General features: G+C 42.1%; 1 protein-coding gene and 1 pseudogene across 2 annotated transcripts in view; both read left to right on the top strand.

The window, feature by feature from the left end:
* The window catches only part of CCDC93 (coiled-coil domain containing 93), a 106,877-nt gene that overhangs the window by 33,734 nt on the left and 49,896 nt on the right, over positions 1-23,247 (top strand). Inside the window, exons 7-12 of one of the 2 annotated variants that reach the window (XM_055572872.1) lie at positions 245-345; positions 933-950; positions 7,121-7,157; positions 9,880-9,972; positions 10,246-10,296; positions 11,152-11,238. In XM_055572872.1, the coding sequence (XP_055428847.1) occupies positions 245-345; positions 933-950; positions 7,121-7,157; positions 9,880-9,972; positions 10,246-10,296; positions 11,152-11,238 (387 nt within the window). The remainder of the gene's footprint in view (positions 1-244; positions 346-932; positions 951-7,120; positions 7,158-9,879; positions 9,973-10,245; positions 10,297-11,151; positions 11,239-23,247) is intronic. The other variant, XM_055572873.1, reaches the window with a different exon arrangement.
* Positions 16,675-21,403, top strand: LOC129646534 (60S ribosomal protein L36a-like; annotated as a pseudogene).

Genomic DNA, 23,247 nt, shown 5'->3' with positions numbered 1-23,247 from the left:
AATATTAAAGCGTCATAGGATAGAAAAAGCCCCAGCCAAGATAAAACAAAGTTGACAACAATGGCTTGGGTGGAAGTATTTGCTACAACATAAAAAAAAGGGCAGACTCCTTGAAGGCAGCCACCCCAGCCAGCTGTTTACCTGCAGGGAGCTGTACACCCACCACCACGGGGAGGAAGGCCCGCCCCTGACAGGCCAGACGCCTCTTCACCCTCGGTAATTCTCCACCTCATCCACTTCTTAGGATGCTTACAAACCTCGTCGGAAATACAAACGCCAGCAGGGAGCAGAGGAGCTGCTAGATGAAGAGTCTCGGATCCATGCCACGCTTTTGGAATATGGCCGGTAATGAAGGGGACCCTGTTTATAAGTATCTATTTGATAAAACCATTGAAAAGAAAAGCTGATTTAAATCACTTCATTGGGATGAACTTGGTTAGTTCTCACCCGGTCAAGTTAACAATTTTGAGCCTGAGATTTCTGACACCGAGTACTTTTCCCTCCGGTGTTGAATGAGTCCAGTTTCTGTGGGTAGCTTCCCTGATGGTAGCAGAGGCCTGATCTCTGAAGTTCCTCCCCCGCCCCAGCTCTGCCCTCCCTGGGGAGTCAGGGCATGTGGGGGTGTTCACAGAAGCTTGGGTGGGCTACCCTCCTTGCCCCTGCCATTTGTAAACATGTTCAGGGAAACCGCAGTTAAAGCAGCTTTACTTTGTGTTAGATACTAGTTTTGGTTTCCTGTGAAGAATTGTCCTGACCAGAAAAATGAAGAATTTAGAAGTTGTTTTGTCACTTCTTAAAAATATCTCTAATTTTAAAAAAATTCTTCTGGCATCGGTTTTCACTTAAACACACAGAAATGCCTCTCCTCGTTGAATTTTTTTGCTTGACTCTGGGTATTAACCTTCCTTTTATGTCCTGAATTTTCTACTTAGGGTCACTGATTCCTTGATGTGAGTATGTCTCCTGGTGCTTTCCTCCTCTCTCATCTGAGTGGTTGCTGTGTGTTGCTCTGCTCATAACCCAGCCCTCACTGGGGGGCTGGAGCTAACGGCACTGCCACTAGCCTCTCTGAGTGAGCATCTGTGGCTTCTCCCTCTAGGATGCTGGAGAGAACCAGCAGGAAATTAAGGTTTAATTGCCTTACTAATTCCATCTCTCAAATGGAATTGCAGTTGCCACTTTTTGTTTGTTTTTGAGAGAGTAATGCCGGCTCTTAAGAATGAAAGCTAGTCCGTTTCATTAAAAGGAAGTTGTTGGTTCTGGCCCTAATCTAGCTGTGAGGGCTGCCCTATGCTCACCATTTGCTGCTGTGAATTGAACTCCTCTTCTGAATCAGGCACCTCCAGACTAGCTCCTAATTTGCAGGGGCCAATATAAAATGAAAATGCAGGATCCCATGTTAAGAGTTATGAGTAATGATTAATCATTAAGAATTTCATGACAGCAACAACAACCCAAGTGTGGGGTCCTTTGGGGTGTGGGACCTTGTGCAACTGGACACTGTGATGGGGGCTTTCTAGCCGCCCCTCAGCTGCAAGAGGGCAGACAAGGCTGTGCTGGTCCACATGAGCCACAGCTGGAGAGACAGCCTCTGTGAGTCTCACATGTCCTAGAGCCAAAAAGAACTCAGGGAAATGTGTTTTTTGTTAGTTTGTATGGTTCATACCTTCATTTTTTCCAATATCCAATATGTGTCTCGGTACTCACCTTAGTTCTTGTTGGTGGGGTCATACTGGCTCCTGATTTCTAAGCCTGGGGTAGCTGCTTAGTGAAGGCTTTTTTTGTTGTTTTTTAGGAGATGGGGTTATTTTGCCTTTTTTTTTTTTTTAGCTTTTCTGATAAGGAGAGGGTGAATTTGTGAAGGTGGGGAACTCTGATGGTTTATTCAGTTCATTCCCCTTTTTGAGAATGATGAAGGCAGCTTTCACAGAGGTTAAAAAGTAACCTGCCCAAGGTCAACTGTTAACTAGTAAGAGCCTCAAACTGGGACTTGAGCTCAGGTCTGATGGACTGCAAAAGCATGTCATCATCATTATATAAAATGTGTTTGAGCCTCGGGTGATAATTTGGTTCTTGGTCATAGAAAGACAGGCCCAGTCTTTTTTGTTTGCTCTGAGACTGAACAACTAAAGAGTTATTACAACTGACAGAGCAAATTGGATGAAACTTACAGCCCAGAGAAGTCATTCATTTATTCCCCTTCCTTGGGAAGGCCCCTATCCTCCTATCTGGCTGTTAGACTCTTCTCTCAGGGTTCTAGTCAGTGCTCTCCACTGCATGGAGATCTTTCCCATTAGGTGAGGGTCATATAACAGTGTCTTTATGAGGGATTTTGATAGTCTGTTCCATGTAGAAAACAGTAAATGTCAACTATTAGATGCTGTCACCACCACCACCACATCATCATCACCACCATCATCTTTATTATCCTTAGCAGCAGCAGTTTTTGGTTCTCAGATGCTCATAAATATGACTTTTGGATTCAAATGAGAATCCTATGCTGAGCCTCTCTTTTTTAGTTTTCCTTGTCCCTGTGTTCTCGTCCTCCCCAGTTCTAGTTCTCCCTCCAGCTCATTTAAGACAAGCCTTACCCTCTTTGCTTCCCTTCCTCATCAAGCAAGGCTGGCCCCCTGCTGGTTCTGGGTCTCACTCTGCTCCTTCCAGCCTCTCCCTCACCATTGTGGCATCCCTTAGTTGCTCCTCCCCACCTAGGAATCTAAACCCCTGATTTGTTGTCAGTGCTTGTTTTCCTCTTCATTTCTCCTCTTGATGAAAGGGAAAATATTTTTACTGCTACGTAAGAAGGTCTGAAAACAGTGTATCTTCTTTGCAGTTAAAGGTCACTCAGCCTAGGTCCATAGAGCGTCTGACTTTGAGGCCAGCATCCCAGTTTCTCCTCCCTTTTTTGACTTTCAGTTGCTCAAGGGTATATTTTGAGCCTGGACAACTATGCTGAGGGCCTTAAGGACTGTTCAGTTCAGTTCAGTTGTTCAGTCGTGTCCGACTCTTTTCGACCCCATGAATTGCAGCACGCCAGGCCTCCCTGTCCATCACCAACTCCCGGAGTTCACTCAAACTCACGTCCATCGAGTTGGTGATGCCATCCAGCCATCTCATCCTCTGTTGTCCCCTTTTCCTCCTGCCTTCAATCCCTCCCAGCATCAGTCTTTTCCAATGAGTCAACTCTTCGCATGAGGTAGCCAAAGTACTGGAGTTTCAGCTTTAGCATCATTCCTTCCAAAGAACACCCAGGGCTGATCTCCTTTAGAATGGACTAGCTGGATCTCCTTGCAGTCCAAGGGACTCTCAAGAGTCTTCTCCAACACCACACTTCAAAAGCATCAATTCTTTGGCACTCAATTTTCTTCCGAGTCCAACTCTCACATCCATACATGACCACTGGAAAAACCATAGCCTTGACTAGACGGACCTTTGTTGGCAAAGTAATGTCTCTGCTTTTCAATATGCTATCTAGGTTGGTATGTCTTGTTAAAAACATGTTTAGGTATATTTCTTTAAATACTATGTTGTTGGAAAAACAAGACTCATAGTTTTGATTTTAGACTGAAACACAATGGTATCTTTATAATATTTCAATTATATTATGGGTTCAGTATATATATATATGGGTTCAGTAAACTTTTAGGAGATAACTTGCACACCTAACCACACTATGAAACTGCCAGTGTGAGGAAGTGCATTTTAAGTGCATGTAACGTATCTCTTCTAACCTATGTCCCTTCTGAAGGCCCATGATATGTTCACAGAAGGTATTTAGTAAATGTTCATTGAATGAACAAAGAACAGAATCCATTGTCCTTAGTATTTAGGGCTTTTTATGTCCCTGATTTGTTCTGGGTTCCAGATAATTTGATATCTGTCTTAATGTGCCCCAGGGAAGAAGATGAGAATGTTTGTTTTCTAGAATGATGATGTCCAATGTAGTGGTCACTAGCCACCTGTGACTGTTGAACACTTACAGTGTGACTAGTGTGGCTTAGAAACAGAATCTTAATAATGAAGTTAAATTTTTAAATACATGCTTTAGTTATTTGAGTATATTTAAATATGTTCAGAATAACTTGGGTAGGTGAATACTAAAGTTATATGTGTGGCGCAGCAGTGGTTACACAAAGTAGTGAATACACTAAAAACTGCTGAAATATGCATTTTAAAATGAATTTTATGTTGTATGAATTAAACATCAACTTTAAAAGTATAGAGAAAAAAAGTGAGTGGAGAAGATTTCCTCCCCTCCAGGGCTCAACAGACAGAGTGCATATAATACAGAATAATTGTACCCTGTGGGGTGACTGCGAATGCTTTTTTGGTGTCAACACAGAAGCACATGTCCACCCAATCCTGTACAAGTCTTTACTTAGTCAACATCCAGCATCTTTCTATCCTGTGCAGGCCAGAAAACAAGCAACTATATTTTCCATATTCCTTTGCATCTAGAGTTGTTAATACTATTTAGGTTCTGCCCTTGAGATGCATTTTCTGGAGTTTTGAAAGTGCAACAGTTAGAGGAGGAGACAGTGAGAGCATAAGGGTGGACAGGCACAGAAGCCTAGTTTGGGGTGGTCAGAAAAGTCTTTCTGAGCTTCTGTCTTTAAGGAGAAGTAGCTTGGACCTGGGAATTGAATTTACTCATATTTAGTTGTTTACTTCTTTATTTGGAAAATCCATAAAGTTCCCAGATCTTTGATAAGACCTGCCTGTCTGAGGGTATGTCTTCTGCCCTTAAAGGTCTCCAGAGACTGAAGGCTTGGGAAACAAAAGAATACCCGGGATGCAAGGACACTTCAAGGAGTGGGAAACTTTGGAGAGACCCTCTGTTGGTCAGCTGGTTTGAGAACCCACCCACTAGTTCCAGCAGAAGGGATTGATTACGAGGGTGGATGGAAAGAGTTAAGGCATGTGATCTCGACTGAGCAGGGTTACTGCCCAAGCATCACAGTAGATCTGGGCTGCCGAGGCTGCTGCCGCCGCCTCTGTGGTCAAGAAGCTGGCAGATAGCCTGTGGTGCTGGGAAGCTGGTACCACAGCTGCTGGCAAAAGAGCCACCGCTTTTTCCAAGATCAGAAAACCACTGTCACAGCTTCTGGCCCAGAATCAGGTTACTTCTACTGTGATCCCCATGAGCACAGTGAACCCCTTATGCTCTCACTGTTTCCTGCTCTAACTGTTACACATTCAAAACTCCAGCAAATACATCTCATTGATGGAACTTAAATAGTATTCAGAACTCTGGGTACAAGGGAATGTGGAAAATAGAGCTGTTTGTTTTCTGGCCTGTACAGTATAGAAAGATGACTAAGCCAGTTCACAGAATCTGCTGTAAGGTCTTGTACAGGATTTGGGTGGACACTAAGAATTGAACTTTGATCTCCTGCACTATGGGCCTGTCGATCTGTGGATGGGCACAGTGTACCCAGCAATGACTTCTGGTCTCTCCAGTTATAAGACAGCCTATTGCAAGGACAGGTGATACATTTGGCTTCTTGATTTCTGCATTTTCTTGGAGAAGGATGCAGACATGCAAACAGTCAGCTGGACATGATTGCTGATCAGAAAGCAGGGGGAACACGTACGGGCACAGGGATAGATCAGCCAGGGCAGAGTGCTGCTGTAGTTTAAAGTGTCCAACCCAAACTACACAGCCTGTAGTTTATGTCTCCTTCTAACTCTCCCATACCATCAGTGGTAATTTATAGAAATCATATGGAAGCTGTTTAAACAGGGCTGGAGATCATGTCTATAATCCCATATCAGTGGTACAGATAAGCTCAGAGAGGTGAAGCAGTTTCCCCCATGTCACAGAGCTGGCTGTCATCAGGGTGAAGAATCTAAACCCAGTGTCCTGACCTACTACTACCCAACCTACGCTGTACACTAGACTCAACTATAAACTAAGCCTGTGATTTGTCAGCCCAGTCCTGAGAAATCCTGTGCCCAAGTGTGTGTTTCCCTTCACACTCATCACATGTCTGGCAAAGCACTGGTCCTAGATTGAGATTTTCAGATTGAGTGGAACTGACTTTTGGAAATGACCAAAAGCATCCAAAGTGAAGTCTGGGAATGCTTCAGAGGAAGAGGTGGCTTTAGAGCTGAGATGTGAGGAGTGAGTAGAAAGGTAGGAGGAGATAGGAGTACAGCACAGTATATGCAGAACTCTGCTCAGGGCGCCGATGCCCAGGAGCAGGGGAGGTGAGCTGCTGGGGTGAGGCTCAGCGGTTGTTAGCTGGGTCCATGGAAAGGAGGCCCTAGTGACAGTGCCCACCAGGAGGGCTTCTGTTCCCTGCCTTTTCCAGATGCGTATAAGGCCAGTAGGAGGTTGAATAAGGGATTGGGAGGGATAGTGGAAGTGGAGGCTTGAGACAAGGGCAGAAGCCAGCACACGACCCAGCAAATGGGGTGAGCTGTGAGTGAAGGCAGAGCAGGGTCCCCTAATTTGTTTTTCTTAAATGGTTGTGTGTAATTTTATTTCCTTATAAACCATTTAAAGGTAAGTGAGTTTGGGTGTTTTGCATTATGGTTTTTGTTTTAGGTCGAATGGTTTTTGTATTGCTTTAAAAAAAAGATATTAATTAGAACCTGAAAATAAACTAGTTTAAACTAAAGTGCATTTGTGAGTGTCTTTGAATTTAAACTTGCGTGAAGTGAGCACACAACATTTTTGGCATTGTGCTTGGGTTGTGTTTGAGAATAAAAAATGGGCTGGATGTGAGGTTATAAAACTAGTCATTAGAGAGCATGTTAAGCTTGAGCAAACACATTCACATATACAGATATTTTTAAGGCTTCTAGCTTAAACTATGGATCGGTATAGTTCCGGATTCAAACAGTAGTAATCACACTTTAAGATAATGGTGTGCTTTGCATGGAGAGTTCCCATTTATATTGATAGTATTTATGTGGCAAATTGAATGCTGGGCCCTTTATTCAAAAACAGTGGAATATGTTTGTGGTTTTGGCACTTGAAACATGTTCTCCAGTCACCAAATAGCCAAAATTCTCTTTGGTGCTTTTCATATAAAAGTGCAACTAAAATTCATTTGATCAACTTTTTTTGTTGTTTTGGAGTAATAATTGAGCTCCTCTCTTCTGTGGCTTGCAGGAGATATGGATTTAGCCGCGAGAGCAAAACAGAAAAGGTAAGAAATGCTTGGCTAATGGGAGAGCACATTTGAGATATGGAAGTATCCCTCTACTTTGCCTCTGTCTGACACTGACAGGCTCCCAAAAGGGATGGGACAACAGGGCTCTGGTCCTTGAGCAACCCCAGTCAGCAGGGGTGTACCAGCTGCTTTTGATCCCTGCATCTCCCTCCTGGTGTTCCCAATCTGCTGCCTCTGCAGGTTGGGGAACTGCGACAACTTCTCATCATGGGACTGGAAGTGAAGGGTGATTGAAAATCATGGCCCCAGGGTCAAACATGTGGTCTTTAATAACTCTGAAACGGGGGCCTGAGCATCCTCATCTGATGAGAGACACCCTAGATGGGTGTGAACAGCCTGCTGGCAGTGAGAGAGAGCACAGTGTACATTACAGGCTGCCTATGTACTAAGCCTGGAGTGGAGAAAACAGGAAGTCAAGATGGGGTTTTAAAACTTCATAAAGGAGTCTCAAAGTTTTCTCTTCATTCATATTTTTTTTTGTGTATATGTGTTTATTCATGATTCTTAACTGCCAGCAGCAGGGCAGGCATATAAATCTTATAGTGCTACCCTTTCCTGTGTCCAGGCCCTTTGGTCAGGCTAAACAACTCTGTGAGGAAGATACTCATTCCTGTTTTTCAGATCAAAAAGCTGAGGTTCAGAGAGGCTCAGTGATTTGTCCAAGATCACACAGCTCCTAAAGTGCCATAAAAAGAATCTGAACCCAGGTCTGTGTGACATCAAAGCCTGTGCTCTTACCTACCGCCTTTTCAGTAATAACGTGCTAGCCAAAGCGGCTGGTGACCTCTTAAAGAGTCCACAGCTGAGATTCAGTGAACCTGTTTTCTCACTCCCTACCCAACCCCTGGATTTTCTTGAGTGAGACACAGCTCCTCCCACCACTCTTCTGCCGCCCCTCCGCTGTCTAGACCTCATTCCCAGTGCTTCCTGCGAGCCTTCCCTGACCCCAGCCTCCCTTTGCTTCCTGTGGTCGTTGTCTCAGTCCTCAGAGGACACTGAGGTGCATATATTCTAAAGCCAGACTGGCTGGTTTCAAATGCTAGTTCCTCCCTTTCACTGCGTAATTTCCGTCAGTACACTTAATTGTTGTGCCTCAGTTTATGGCATTTGTAAAATGGGGGCAGAAGTTGTACCATCTCACAACACTGTTGTGAAGATTAAAATGTAAAAGATGTAGAATAATCCAACTCAGAGTGCACATTTACTAAGTGTGAACTATCATCATCATTATTACCATTAATAATCATTTATACATTCATTATGACATCTTTCTTGGTTTTCTCATTTCTGCATTTGTGTTTTCGCTCAACCAAACAGCCATTTCCTCCAAAGCAAGGCTTTTCTGGATTAGAGTGTCATGGGGTAACTGTATTGTATATAAGAATTTGATATGTATGTATAATATATAATTTTAGGTCTGAAAACAATGTCTGTGTATATGACTATATTCTGAAATAAGGCAATTTGATTATGGTTGGAAAAATTATGAGATGTCCATGAAATATTATTCACATTGGCCTTGCCTTATCATTCTCATGTCAGATGGTACATTTGAACTGGAAGTCTTATCCCCTGCAGATATACACAAGTGCTCAGGCCAGCCCCTGGAGCCACTCATATGCTTAAGCACATCCCAGAATTGGAATGGTCTCAGAGGGATATCTGAGGCCAATCCTCTCATTCAACCCCAAGAGATCCTAATATCCAGAGAAGGTAAATCTGAGATCAATAGCTTGTGAATGGCAAAGATGGAGCTAAAACCAAGAACTCTAGACTCACAGTGCAGGCTTGGGGAGCAGCCATGATTCCAGCTGTCCTGAGTGTGGTACATTTTGAGCCTGAGCTGGGTTTATAGCATGGAGCTTGAGCATCAAGACAAGCAGCTTAGAGTCTTATCCTTTAAACCTTTAAACTAGCGATTTTCAAACTTTGGTATGTAGGAGTTATTTTCATCATGGTTTAGTAGACACACCCCCCCCCAAAAGCACTCTGATATGTTCTGTTATTTGTATTTAGATGCCAGTCATACCTGCTAATGGAGAAGGCAATGGCACCCCACTCCAGTACTCTTGCCTGGAAAATCCCATGGATGGAGGAGCCTGGTGGGCTGCAGTCCATGGAGTCGTGAAGAGTCGGACACGACTGAGCGACTTCACTTTCACTTTTCACTTTCCTGCATTGGAGAAGGAAATGGCAGCCGACTCCAGTGTTCTTGCCTAGAGAATCCCAGGGATGGGGGAGCCTGGTGGGCTGCCATCTGTGGGGTCGCATAGAGTCAGACACGACTGAAGCGACTTAGCAGCAGCAGCAGCATACCTGCTAAATTGCTTTCATATCCACTAATGCACCTCAGCTGAAAAAAAGGCAGTGATCTAGTCTTAAAGAAATTAAAGTAGGGGAAGACCCAATCACAGTGCATGGATAAGTCTGGCAAAGGTGTATGGCCTGATAGGAATTTAATCAGCGAGTAGTTCAGAGATGGAGGCAGGCATTGACAAGGCCCAAGACTCCACCTGTTTGGCATGTGGTTGGAGTGGAGGCTGAGGTTTCTGGATTTTGCATCCTTTCTCAGGGGCTGGGTCATTTGTCCAGATCTGTGTGTTTTCTTTTACCGACTTATGGCTCTTTGCAGTGTTACCCTTTCTCTACTGTCTCCACCGATAGTGCTCAGCCACAGTTTTTACATCTTCCCTTCCAGGCTGAGGACAAGAAAATGGCACTTCCGACGGGGCTGTTGACTGCAGAAAAAGCTGATGCCCACGAGGAGGATGAACTTCAAACTGCTGAAGAAGTGAGTGATCCTTGTGGCCCTCTAGGGTTTCTGCATAAATCTTTTGGAGAGAAATGTCACTTTCATCTCCAGTTTTGCGGAATGGCCAGCTACCGTTGGCTGTTTTTTCATGCTCTTTTCAGTTTCCTTCCATCACTTCTCATGAGACTCACCATAAAATGAGACTGGGTAAAACAGCCCTTGGATTCCACTGAAAAGCCCTGTTTAGATACCCAGCTTAAGCCTTTTGTGGGCAGACCTGCTCACTACTACTTCTCCCCATTCCTCTTTTAGCAGCGTATTCAATCCTTGATGACCAAGATGACCGCCATGGCACATGAGGAGGTGAGGCGGATGTGGCCACAAGGGTGGGCGCGGTGTGGAGAGGGAGACTTGGAACCAACCTGCTCTGTGATGGAGGGCCCTCTCTTTTTAGCACTCTGCTTATTGTTTCCTGGGATCTTTATTTGGGGGAACTTTTTATACATGCACGGTGTTGCCATTCACGGGAACCTCTCGGAGGGAGACCTGAGGACCTTTGTGAAGACAGGATGTCCCAGCTGGATGGCATCACAGGATCCATCTGGGAGAGCTGTGGTTCAGCCCTGCTTGTCCACAACCACATGTGGCATTCAGGACAGGAGCCCCTGTCTCCTGTTTCTCTCCTATACCATCTGGGTAGATGGTAGGGCACCGAATTTATATTCCCTTTTCTCAGAGCTTACGACCTGTCCCGAAGGTTTATCCAGGTGCTTTGAAAGAGAATCCTTCTTTATGGCAGGAAAGACCTGTGACAGTCAGGAGGTAGTTCAGGAATTCTGAAATCCCTTTTCCTCTCCCATTTCCACTTTCTTCCTCTGAGTCCTATGCCTGCCAAGTTCCCTTTAGGCTCTTTTTAGTGATCCTCAGCGACAAAAACCATGGGATGGGGTGTAAGTGGTAAAGAATGATTTTCTAGAGATACCCAGGGTCCGAGGAGAATCTTAACAGGGTTTGCTGAGTGATTCAGGAGGGAGTGAGGTGAGGTAACCTTTGTCCTGAGGCTTGTTTTCTCCCTTCCTTGTTGATGAACATGTGAGGAAAAGCCAAATTACTTTTCCCCCAGGAATGTTATCTGTTTTGCTGTAGTCATGCTCAGGGTTTCCAGTGTGTGAAAGCCAGTACATGTCCTTGAGAGCACACCCTCCCTTGTGATTGCAGAGCCGGCCGACCGCAAGCTCCGTGGGCCAGATCGTGGGCCTGTGCTCTGCCGAGATCAAGCAGATCGTGTCTGAGTATGCAGAAAAGGTAGGTGGGGACCCAGCTGAAGCCATTGCCTCAATAATGCCCAAGAATTTGTCCTTCTGCTTCCCTACCCCTCCCAGCACTGATGGAGGCAGGTTGTAATTCATCCGCCACATTTGTCAGAATATCCGCCATGCAGCACCATCCACATTTGCCCATTAGCTAAATTCATTTTCTTCTACAGTGACTATTTTTCTATAAATATAAAGAGAAAACCTGTCTTTTGGAGCAATTATTGCATCTGATAGATGGATGCCTTAGGGACAGCACCCACATTTTTCCTTCTCTAGCAGGCTTCCTATAACTTGGGTACAGTTTGGTGGATGAGGCTGAGAGATGAAGCTTTGCCACTTAGGAGATAAACCCCATAACTCAGCCAAGCCCAAGGCAAAATTTTGTGTCCTGCTTTATTAAAAGGGTATAGAATGAACAAAAGCCTGAAAGTCATATTTCAGCATTAGATTTTTTTCCATCCTAAGAATAGGCAACAGGACCTTGAATATTTCAGGGAGACAGTGATTAATCATTTTGCACATAACTGATTCTGGTCTGGCCGGGATGTAGTATCAGTAAAATCAGATTTACAGGGCCTTGTTTCACATCCTCCTTTCCCCAACCCTGCTCTCTCTGCCCCCCTAAAACATTGATGTCTGTTCAAGCATCCACTTCCACTTTCCCTGTCTCAAAAGCCTTGACAACAAATGAGCTCTGCCCTGACCCTCTGTGCAATGGTCTTCTGAAGAGATTGCACAGATGATGTAGTTGGACAGTGGATGTCACCTGTAATCTGGGAGTTATAATCAGCTCTAAGCACAATAGTGGTCATCTCACACAAAGTGAGAGGCTTTCTGAGCAAGAATGAGTAAAATGGTACAGAGTAGTGTTTAGCAGAGGGGCAGGGGGCAGGGGGAGGGTGAAATGGGTAAAGGGGGTCAGTAGTATGGTGAAGGATGGTAACCAAACTTTTGTTGGTGAGCACACTTCCAGAAGTAGAAATAAAGTTGAAATAAAAATAAAAACTCATGTTACAAGTCAACTTAAGAAAAAACAGCATAGACTGTCTAGGGATGGGGTTCTCTTGTTTTCCCCACCCCCAAAGTCTGTGTGTTTCTTAACATAGGTTTTCTGATCCAACTTTCACATTAGAATCCAAAGTGAAAGAAAGTGAAAATCGCTCAGTTGTGTCCAACTCTTTGTGACCCCATGGACTATACAGTCCATGGAATTCTCTAGGCCAGAATACTGGAGGGAGTAGCCTTTCTTTTCTCCAGGGGATCTTCCCAACCCAGGGATCGAACCCGGATCTCCTGCATTGCTGGTGGATTCTTTACCAGCTGAGCCACAAGGGAAGCCCAAGAATACTGGAGTGAGTAACCTATCCCTTCTCCAGGGGATCTTCCCGACCCAGGAATCGAACCGGGGTCTGCTTCATTGCAGGCAGATTCTTGACCAACTAAGCTATCAGGGAAGCCTAATAGAATCCAAAGCATCCTCTATTTTAATTTACCACCTAGAAAAGGTGACAGTGGTTAGAGTGTCATCTGACATTTGACCAAGGATTTAGGTCATCCTGAAAGTACCAGTAGAATCAAGACTTGAAGACATAGTTGTGGAAAAGAGTGATTAATTCACTGCCCTGAGAAGAAGTGTCTTGCTTTGCTGTCAGCACACACAGACCTGGATGGCAAGGGAGTGAGCCTGTACCTGCCCTTAGGTTGCCACATAGCATCACTGATTCAGTTTTTACAGAAAGACAAACATACGGGTTACTCACTGCTCTTCCTCTGGGGACTCTGACTTTTATCTTTATACCTGCCCACTGTAAGTAGATAGGAGCTTAGATTATTATAAGAGAGGAAGCAAATAGGTCTCCTTCGTACACATGTCCTTGCCTGGTAGTCTTGAAGCTAACTTGTCTTCCCCATCAGCTCTGCAATTCCATGTTTCCTGCTGTATCCCTGGGCTCCCTGGGCTTCCCGTCCCTCACCCTTGTGCAGTGATCTGATGGCTGTATTCTGTGTTCTGTCCCTCTTTTCTGCTCTGCCAGGAAAGAATGAAATTAGAAGTAGTTTTGGACAGGTCTTTTTCCAAGGATGTGTATAATTAAAATACTTTCCTGGTGGCTCAATGGTAAAGAATCCACCTGCCAATGCAGGAAACACAGGTATGATCCCCGGATCAGGAAGATCCCCTAGAGTAGGAAATGGCAACCCACTCCAGTATTCTTGCCTGGGAAATTCCATGGACAGAGAAGACTGTCAGGCTACAATCCATGGGATTGCAAAGAGTCAAATATGATAGAGCACACACGCATACATATAATTAAAACTTCTCAGGGAGTTGGAGTTCACCAGTTCATTGCTTGATTATGTTGTTTGTATTGGGTAGATCATATATCATTAAACATGAGGGTTTTTGTAATTGAATTGACTTTAATCCTATTCCCATATCACAGTTACTTCACGTTTGCGTATTTAATCCAGTATTTGTCCCAGATATCCATGGTGGCGCCTAGTTGCAGCCATCACGTGTGTGTAAAAGAGGAAAAACAGCACAGTTACAAATACAGCATTGGAGTCCTGTCTTGGTTCACGTCTGTCTCCTCAACTTCCCAGCTCTGTGACCTTGGCCACTTTATTTAATCGCTTTGCCCTAGTATCTTCATCTATAAAATGAGAATAATATAACTCTCCTGGCAGGATGGCAGGGTGTTGTGAAGATTAAGTGAAATGTGACAAAAATGCCCAAAACAGTGCCTGGGGCACATTATAGCCATGCAGCTAATGGTAACCTTTATTTATACTTTTATAAACTGCATTTTTTTGGTCACATTAAGTCCTAAATATTTTCCATGTTTCTAGTCTTCATAATTATATGAATACTAGATAATCCAGCACAATTCATTAAACATTTCCCTGTTGTTAGACTTTTGTTTACCATTGTAGATAATCCTCTTGTAAAATCTGAACAAATGGTTTCTTTGGAAAGATTTTGTAGGAGTCTAAAGATTGGATTCTGACTCCTCTGTGTTGCTTTATAAATAAGTTGTAGCAATATAAAATACTGCCTCCATGAAGGGGCTTCCAGGATGGTCCAAGCGTCTCCCCTTCTGTTCATTTGTCTAACTTGCTACCTTAGTGGCTATAAAATAGTACCTCTTTGGACCACTGAGTGGCTTGAACATGATTGCATGTTTTTGTTTGCTGTGTTTTCTGCTTATTTGACTGATCTATTGAAGCCTTTACTCACTTATACTTTGGGTATCTGATGTTTTCCTTGTAAATTTGATTAAAGTCTCTATTGTAGATTTAAATATTTTGTCACGGTGATGCACATATTTCTCAGGCTGTTCTTTGATTTGTGTATTGCTTTTCTTTTCATGCAAGGCGTTGGTACCCAAATTGATCAGTCTTTTTGTTTCAAAATAGCAGTGTTCTTTTTACATTGATCTGATAAGTAATTCATTACATTTCAGCTCATAATTTTTTATTAATGTTTAATCCTTTATGCTACATAGAGTTCATTCTTGTTTAGTCCACAATCTGGATCCATCCTAGTTTTCCTGCTCCTATCTACTTACCTTAATACTGTTTATCAAATAATTTCTTTATACTCATTTGGAGATTGTTATTTTTTTTTGTATTTTAGATCTAATTTAAGCTCTGTATTTTCTTGCTTTCTTGGTTTATGCTTCTGTTTTTATGCACATAACATGATAAAATCATGTTTGCTTTTTGTTTTTCTTAATTTGCTTTGTTTGCTGTTGTCAATGTCCTCCAGTCAAAGACCTCTGGGAACACACCCATAGTTAGACAAGTTGGGTTTATTGCTGGTTGAAGGAGACCACACAGCAGTGGGGAATCATACAGCATCTCAATAAAGAGGCCTAAGAAAAGACTTATGGGATTCAGACTTCTTTTAGGTGATTTAGGGGAAGATTAGAGAAAGTAGAGCTTTGCTCTGAGTTAGATGCATTAAGGAGGGATAATTTGATGAATGAATGTCTAAAGAAATCTTCTCTGTGGGCCAAGGGAAAAGAATCACAGTTAAAGCTCTGTGTTCATATTAGCCAGTATAGGAGGATGTTTGATCATTTAGGGGATTTGAATAGTGTTCATGTTTTTGCCCATATGCAAACATTACAGAGTGGTCATGTTTTTTTCCTTGAAGCTTGTGACCCTGTCTGATGTTGATGTCCTCTGGAGTTATTTATATTTAACACAAAAGCCTCGTGTGAATGCAGCCCAGCTCCCAGCAACACCAGGGCCTTGCTGAGAGTGCCAGATTGGCTCTCAGATGTCAGGGGTTGCTTTTCTCTTTTTCTGTGAATTTAGTATGTGTTGCTACATAGCAGTATTACACAAATACAGTGGCCTGAAAAAACATCGTGTATTATCTCACGGTTTCTGTGTTTGGCACAGTATAGCAGGGTCCTTTGTTTCAGACTCTTACAAAGTTAGTGAAGGTGCTGGCCTGGGCAGTAGTCTCATCTGAGGCTCGACTGGGGAAGGATCTACTTCCAAGTTCACATGGTTCTTGGCAGCCTTCAGTCCTTTGACATCTGTTGGCTGACGTCTGGCTGTCAGCTAGAGGCTACCCTCAGTCCCTTGCCAGCTGTGCCTCTCCAACGTCACCACTTGTTTCAGCAAGTGAAGCCCCTCCACACATTACAGTTTTATGTGACATATTGATGTGCATGCAATCACATTCATCCCACCACGTTTGGAGAGACTGGGGCTCTGTCAGAGTTGTCCACCATGGTGTGTTTGTTTTTCTCTTTAATCTTACTGCCATAAATTGGACTGAAATAAGGCAATTCATCTAAAAATCCATGCCCCTACCTTCAGGGCCTCAGTAATGAAATGCTTGAAAGTAAAGATGGAATTGAAGAATGCCCAGGTGGAAAGCCTTTTGGTGGAACTTGAAAGAAACCCAAATTGGGCTGAGATCAGGATGAATTTTTGCTTAGTGAAAAAAAGGTACAATAATTTTGGGAAGATGAAAGTGTGAAAATGATTTTGTGCCTCAGAAATGAATCAAACAGCCTGCTTGGTGCAAGTCATTAGACTGTCAGCAGGCACTGAAAAATAAAAATGAAGTGAAAAACATAAGCAGGCTTCTCTTTCACTGGTAAAGTTCAGTAGTTCTTATAACAGTATAACATGGTACCTAATTCATGTGTTTCAAAGCAAGTCCCTGAGATGTGTAACTCAATTTAATATGGTTCCTGTAAAGCAACAGGGAAGAAGAACACAAAGAAGCTTCCATGTACATAATTCATGAGTATTGACAGAGTCCAGCCAGGGAGCTCCATCTCTGATTGTTTCCAGAAGGAGCACCCTTCCCAGAATGTGCTTGCTGAGTGATCACTGTGCCTTGTGGTACTGTTGTCTAACATGCTCCCTGCATCTTATCATTCACTGTTACAGGCAAGAGGAATATAGTGCTGTGATTTGCAGAAAACTAAGAGTTTGGCTGTCCCCAAAGTACTTCCACTCTACTATACCAGAAGGAAGGGGAAGGAAACAGAGCCAGGCAAGGGCAGGAAGGGACTTTTACTCAATGCCACATGTTAACCAGCTGGATACCATTTTGACTCATGTGCAACTAAGTCTTTCCTGGTCAGCATCTCCCTGAGACAGGATATGAAAACATTTTGTAGGTCACAGGTCTGTTGGAGAATCAGAAGAATCTACCCTGCTTTTTTTCTGTGCTGTTATCGCTCTCGCAAACATGGTGAACATTCCAAAAACCCACCGGACTTTCTGTAAGAAGTGTGGGAAGCACCAGCCCCACAAAGTGACACAGTACAAGCAGGGCAAGGATTCTCTATATGCCCGGGGAAACTGGCGTTATGACAGGAAGCAGAGTGGCTATGGTGGGCAGGCTACGCCGATTTTCCGGAAAAAGGCTAAAACTGCAAAGAAGATTGTACTGAGTCTTGAATGTGTGAGCCCAACTGCAGATCAAAGAGCGTGCTGGCTATTAAGAGATGCAAGCATTTTGAGATGGGAGGTGATAAAAAGAGAAAGGGCCAAGTGATCTAGTTTTGAGCTTCATATTTTGTTTTATTATGAAGACAATAAAAATTTGAGATCGTTTACTTCTTTTAGTTTCAGTTGGTTTTTTTTGGAAGGGAAATAAAAGTGCCATCAAAAAAAAAAAAAAAAGAATCCACCCTAAGTGCCATCTCATTGCCAGATACTTTAAAAACACTTTATTAAATATAGTTGATTTATAATATTATATTACTTTCAGGTATACAGTATAGTGATTCAATATTTTTATAGACTGCTCTCCTTTTAAAATTATTACAAAATAATGGCTATAATGTATCCTTGATATACAAGGTACCCTTGTTGCTTATTTATTTTGTAAATAGTATTAATAGTTTTGCCAAGAGAATGCACTGGTCATAGCAAACACTCTCTTGCAACAACACAAGAGAACTCTACACATGGACATCACCAGATGGTCAACACTGAAATCAGATTGATTATATTCTTTGCAGCCAAAGATGGAGAAGCTCTATAGAGACAGCAAAAACAAGACCGGGAGCTGACTGTGGCTCAGATCATGAACTCCTTATTTCCACATTCAGACTTACATTGAAGAAAGTAGGGGAAAACACTAGACCATTCAGGTTTGACCTAAATCAAATCCCTTATGATTATACAGTGGAAGTGAGAAATAGATTTAAGGGACTAGATCTGATAGACTGAGTGCCTGATCAACTATGGACGGAGGTTCGTGACATTGTACAGGAGACAGTGATCAAGATCATCCCCGAGAAAAAGAAATGCAAAAAAGCAAATGGCTGTCTGAGGAGGCCTTACAAATAGCTGTGAAGAGAAGAGAAGCAGAAAGCAAAGGAGAAAAGGAAAAAAAAAAAAAAAAAGGGAAAGATATTCCCATTTGAATGCAGAGTTCCAAAGTATAGCAAGGAGAGATAAGAAAGCCTTCCTCAGGGGTCAATGCAAAGGAATAGAGGAAAACAATAGAATAGGAAAGACTAGAGATCTTTTCAAGAAAATTAGAGATAAGGGAATATCTCATGCAAAGTTGGGCTTGATAAAGGACAGAAATGGTATGGACCTAATAGAAGCAGAAGATATTAAGAGGTGGCAAGAATACACAGAAGAACTACACAAAAAAGATCTTCACAACCCAGATAATCACGATGATGTGATCACTCACCTAGAGCCAGACATCCTGGAATGTGAAGTCAAGTGGGCCTTAGAAAGCATCACTACGAACAAAGCTAGTGGAGGTGATGGAAGTCCAGTTGAGCTATTCCAAATCCTGAAAGATGATGCTGTGAAAGTGCTGCACTCAGTATGCCAGCAAATTTGGAAAACTCAGCAATGGCCACAGGACTGGAAAAGGTCAGTTTTCATTCCAATCCCAAAGAAAGGCAATGTCAAAGCATGCTCAAACTACTGCACAATTGCACTCATCTCACACACTAGTAAAGTGATACTCTAAATTCTCCAAGCCAGGCTTCAACAGTATGTGAACCGTGAACTTGCAGATGTTCAAGCTGGTTTTAGAAAAGGCAGAGGAACCAGAGATCAAATTGCCAACATTCGCTGGATCATCGAAAAAGCAAGAGTTCCAGAAAAACATCTATTTCTGCTTTATTGACTATGCCAAAGCCTTTGATTGTGTGGATCACAATAAACTGTGGACAATTCTGAAAGAGATGGGATTACCAGACCACCTGACCAGCCTCTTGGAAATCTGTTTGCAGGTCAGGAAGCAACAATTAGAACTGGACATGGAACAATGGACTGGTTCCAAATAGGAAAAGGAATACATCAAGGCTGTATACTGTCACCCTGCTTATTTAACTTATATGCAGAGTACATCATGAGAAACGCTGGGCTGGATGAAGCACAAGCTAGAATCAAGATTGCCAGGAGAAATATAAATCACCTCAGATATGCAGATGACACCACCCTTATGGTGTAAAGGGAAGAAATAAAGAGCCTCTTGATGAAAGTGATAGAGGAGAGTGAAAAAGTTGGCTTAACGCTGAACATTCAGAAATCTAAGATCATGTCATCCTGTCCCATCACTTCATGGGAAATAGATGGGGAAGCAGTGGAAACAGTGGCTGACTTTATTTTTTTGGGCTGCAAAATCACTGCAGATGGTGATTGCAGCCATGAAATTAAAAGACACTTACTCCTTGGAAGGAAAGTTATGACCAACCTAGGCACCATATTAAAAAGCAGAGACATTACTTTGCCAACAAAGGTCCGTCTAGTCAAAGCTGTGGTTTTTCCAGTAGTCATGTATGGATGTGAGAGTTGGACTATAAAGAAAGTTGAGCACCGAAGAATTGATGCTTTTGAACTGTGGTGTTGGAGAAGACTCTTGAGAGTCCCTTGGACTGCAAGGAGATCCAACCAGTCCATCGTAAAGGAGATCAGTCCTGGGTGTTCATTGGAAGGACTGATGTTGAAGCTGAAACTCCAATACTTTGGCCACCTTATGCGAAGAGCTGACTCATTTGAAAAGACCCTGATGTGGGGAAAGATTGAGGGCAGGAGGAGAAGGGGACGACAGAGGATGAGATGGTTGGATGGCATCACCGACTCAATGGACATGAGTTTGGGTAAACTCCGGTAGTTTGTGATTGACAGGGAGGCCTGGGGTGCTGCGATTCATGGGGTCACAAAGAGTCGGACTCATCTGAGGGACTGGACTGAACTGAACTGAGTATTAATACTTCGTATCTCTTAATCCCATACCCCTATCTTGTTCCTCCCCCGACTCCTTTCTCTACTGGTAACCACTAGTTTGTTTACTATATGTGAGTTTGTTTTCTATATGTGAGTTTGTTTTATTTTTTAGATTCTACATATAAATGATGACATAAAATATTTGTCTTTCTGGCTTTTTTCACTAAGCATAATACTCTCTATGTCCCTCCATGTTGTTGCAAATGGCAAATTTTCATTTTTTATGGCTGAGTAACACTCCTTTGTGTACACGTGTATATACAGTGACATCATTTTCATTCATCTGTTGATGGACACTCAGGTTGCTTCCACATCTTGACTGTTTTAAGTAATGCTGCTGTAAACACTGAGGTGCATGTACCATTTTTGAATTAACATTTATGGTTTTTTGGGGTATATACCCACAAGTGGAATTACTGGATTATACAGTAGTTCTATTCTTAGGCTTTTGGGGAACCTCCATACTGTTTGTTTTCCATAGGTGCTGCACCAGTCCACATTCCCGTCAGTAGTGTACAAGGGCTCCCATTTCTGTACATCCTCCTGATATGTGTTATTTATAGGCTTTTTGATGATAGCCATTCTGATAGATGTGAGGTGATAGCTTTTTATGGTTTTGATTTACATTTCTCTAATAATGATGTTGAACATCTTTTCATGGGCCTGTTAGCCATCTGTGTATCTTTTTTGGGAAAATGTGTGTTCAGATCTTCTGCCCATTTTTTAATTGGGTTTTTTTTTTTTAATATTGAGTTGTATGAGCTGTCTGTGTATTATGAACACTAATCCCTTATTGATCATATCACTGGTAAATATTTTCTCCCATTCTGACAGTTGTCTTTTCATTTTGTCAGTGGTTTCCTTTGCTTTGCAAAAGCTTTTAAGTGTAATTAGGTCCTTGGAAGGAAAGTTATGACCAACTTAGATAGCGTATTAAAAAGCAGAGATACTACTTTGCCAACAAAAGTCTGTCTAGTCAAGGCTATGGTTTTTCAGTGGTCATGTATGGATGTGAGAGCTGGACTGTAAAGAAAGCTGAGCACCAGAGAATTGATGCTTTTGAACTGTGGTGTTGGAGAAGACTCTTGAGAGTCCCTTGGACTGCAAGGAGATCCAACCAGTCCATCCTAAAGGAGATCAGTCCTGAGTGTTCATTGGAAGGACTGAGGCTGAAGCTGAAACTCCAGTACCTTGGCCACCTCATGCGAAGAGTTGACTCATTGGAAAAGACTCTGATGCTGGGAGGGATTGGAGGCAGGAGGAGAAGGGGACGACAGAGGATGAGATGGCTGGATGGCATCACCGACTTGATGGACGTGAGTTTGAGTGAACTCCGGGAGTTAGTGATGGACAGGGAGGCCTGGCGTGCTGTGATTCATGGGGTCGCAAAGAGTCGGACACAACTGAGCAACTGAATAGAACTGAGGTCCCATTTGTTTATTTTTACTTTTATTTATTTATTTTGCCTTAGGAGATAGATCCAAAAGAATATTGCTACGATTTAAATTAAAGAATGTTCTGCCAATGTTCTTTTCTAGGAGTTCTATGGTTTCAGATCTTACATTTAGGTCTTTAATACATTTTGAGTTTATTTTTGCATGCGGTGTTAAGAGATGTTTTAATCTCATTTTTTTACATGTGTCTATCCAGTTTTCCCAGAACTACTTGTAAAGGGTCTTTTAAAAGCCATTGTATAGTCTTGCCTCCTTTGTTGTAGATTAATTGATCATAGGTGTGTGGACTTATTTCTGGGCTTTCTGTTCTGTTGCATTTATCTATGTGTCTGTTTTTGTACCAGTAGCATGCTGTTTTAATTTCTGTAACTTAGTAGCATAATTTGAAGTTGGGGAGCATGATACCTCTAGCTTTGTTCATTTTTCTCAAGATTGTTTTGGGAATTTGGGGTATTTTCTGGTTCCATATAAAATTTGGAATTATTCATTCTAGTTCTGTGGAAGTATCAGGGGTATTTTGAAAGGGATTATATTAAATCTGTAGATTGCTTTGGGTAATATGGTCATTTTAATAATATTAATTCTTCCAATCCAAGAGCACAGGATATCTTTCCATTTAAATCATCTTCACTTTCCCTTTTCAGTGTTTTATAGTTTTCAGCATTCAGGTCTTTTACCTCCTTGGTTAAGTTTATTCCTTGGTAATTATTTTGGATGCAGTTTTAAATGGGATTTTTTAAACTTTCTGATAATTCATATTAGCATATAGAAATGCAACAGATTTCTGTATATTGATCTTGTATTCTGAAACCTTACAGAATTCACTTACTAGTTCTAATAGTTTTTTGGTGGAGACTAGGATTTTCTATATGTAGTACCATGTCATCTGAAAATAATAACAATTTTACATCTTCCCTTCCAGTGTGATGCCCTTTCTTTCTTTCCTTCTCTGTCTTGTGTCTCCCTCTCCATCCCTTCCTCCCCCTCCCCCTTTCTTTCTCTCTCTCTCTTTCTTGTCTGATTGCTGTGGTTAGGATTTCAATACAGTGTTAAATAGAAGTAGTAAGAGTGGACATTCTTGTCGTCTTCCTGATTTTAGGGGAAAGGCTTTCAGCTTTTTCCCATTATGTATGATGTTAGCTGTGGGTTTGTTATAACTGGCCTTTATTGTGTTGATATATGTTCCCTTTGTACCCATTTTGAGAGTTGTTATCATGAATGAATGTTAAATTTTGTCAAGTGCTTTTTCTGTGTCTATTATCCTGTGATTTTCATCTTTCCTTTTGTTAATGTGGTTTATAACATTGATTGATTTGCAAATGTTGGATCATACTTGAAATCTTGGAGTAAATCCCACTTGATCACGGTGTATGGTTCTTTGTATATATTGTTGAATTCAGTTTACTGATGTTTCATTGAGGATTTTTGCATCTACATTCATTAAAGATGGGGCTTGCCTGGTGGCTCAGAGGTTAAAGCGTCTGTCATAATGATGGTTTAATTGAATGAATTTGTGAGTGTTATATCCTTGAATTTTTTTTTTTTTTTTTGGAATATTCAGAAAGGATAGGTATAAGTTCTTTGTATGTTTGGTAGAATTCTCCAGTGAAGCCACCTGGTCCTGACCTTTGTTTTCAGAGGTGTTCCCCCCCCCCCCCATTTCATGTCTAGTAGTCTGTCAAATTATTTATTCTTGACTTAGTTTTGGCAGACTGTATGTTAGTAGAAACTTGTCTGTTCTAAGTTGTCCAATTTGTTTGTATATAACTGATTATACCATTCTCTTTTGAGTTTTATATATCTATGGCATC

The sequence above is a fragment of the Bubalus kerabau genome, chromosome 3 (genome assembly GCF_029407905.1).
Source record: "Bubalus kerabau isolate K-KA32 ecotype Philippines breed swamp buffalo chromosome 3, PCC_UOA_SB_1v2, whole genome shotgun sequence".
NCBI lineage: Eukaryota > Metazoa > Chordata > Mammalia > Artiodactyla > Bovidae > Bubalus > Bubalus kerabau.
The sequence above is the reverse complement of the archived record's forward strand: the minus strand, read 5'-3'. Positions and strand labels throughout refer to the sequence as shown.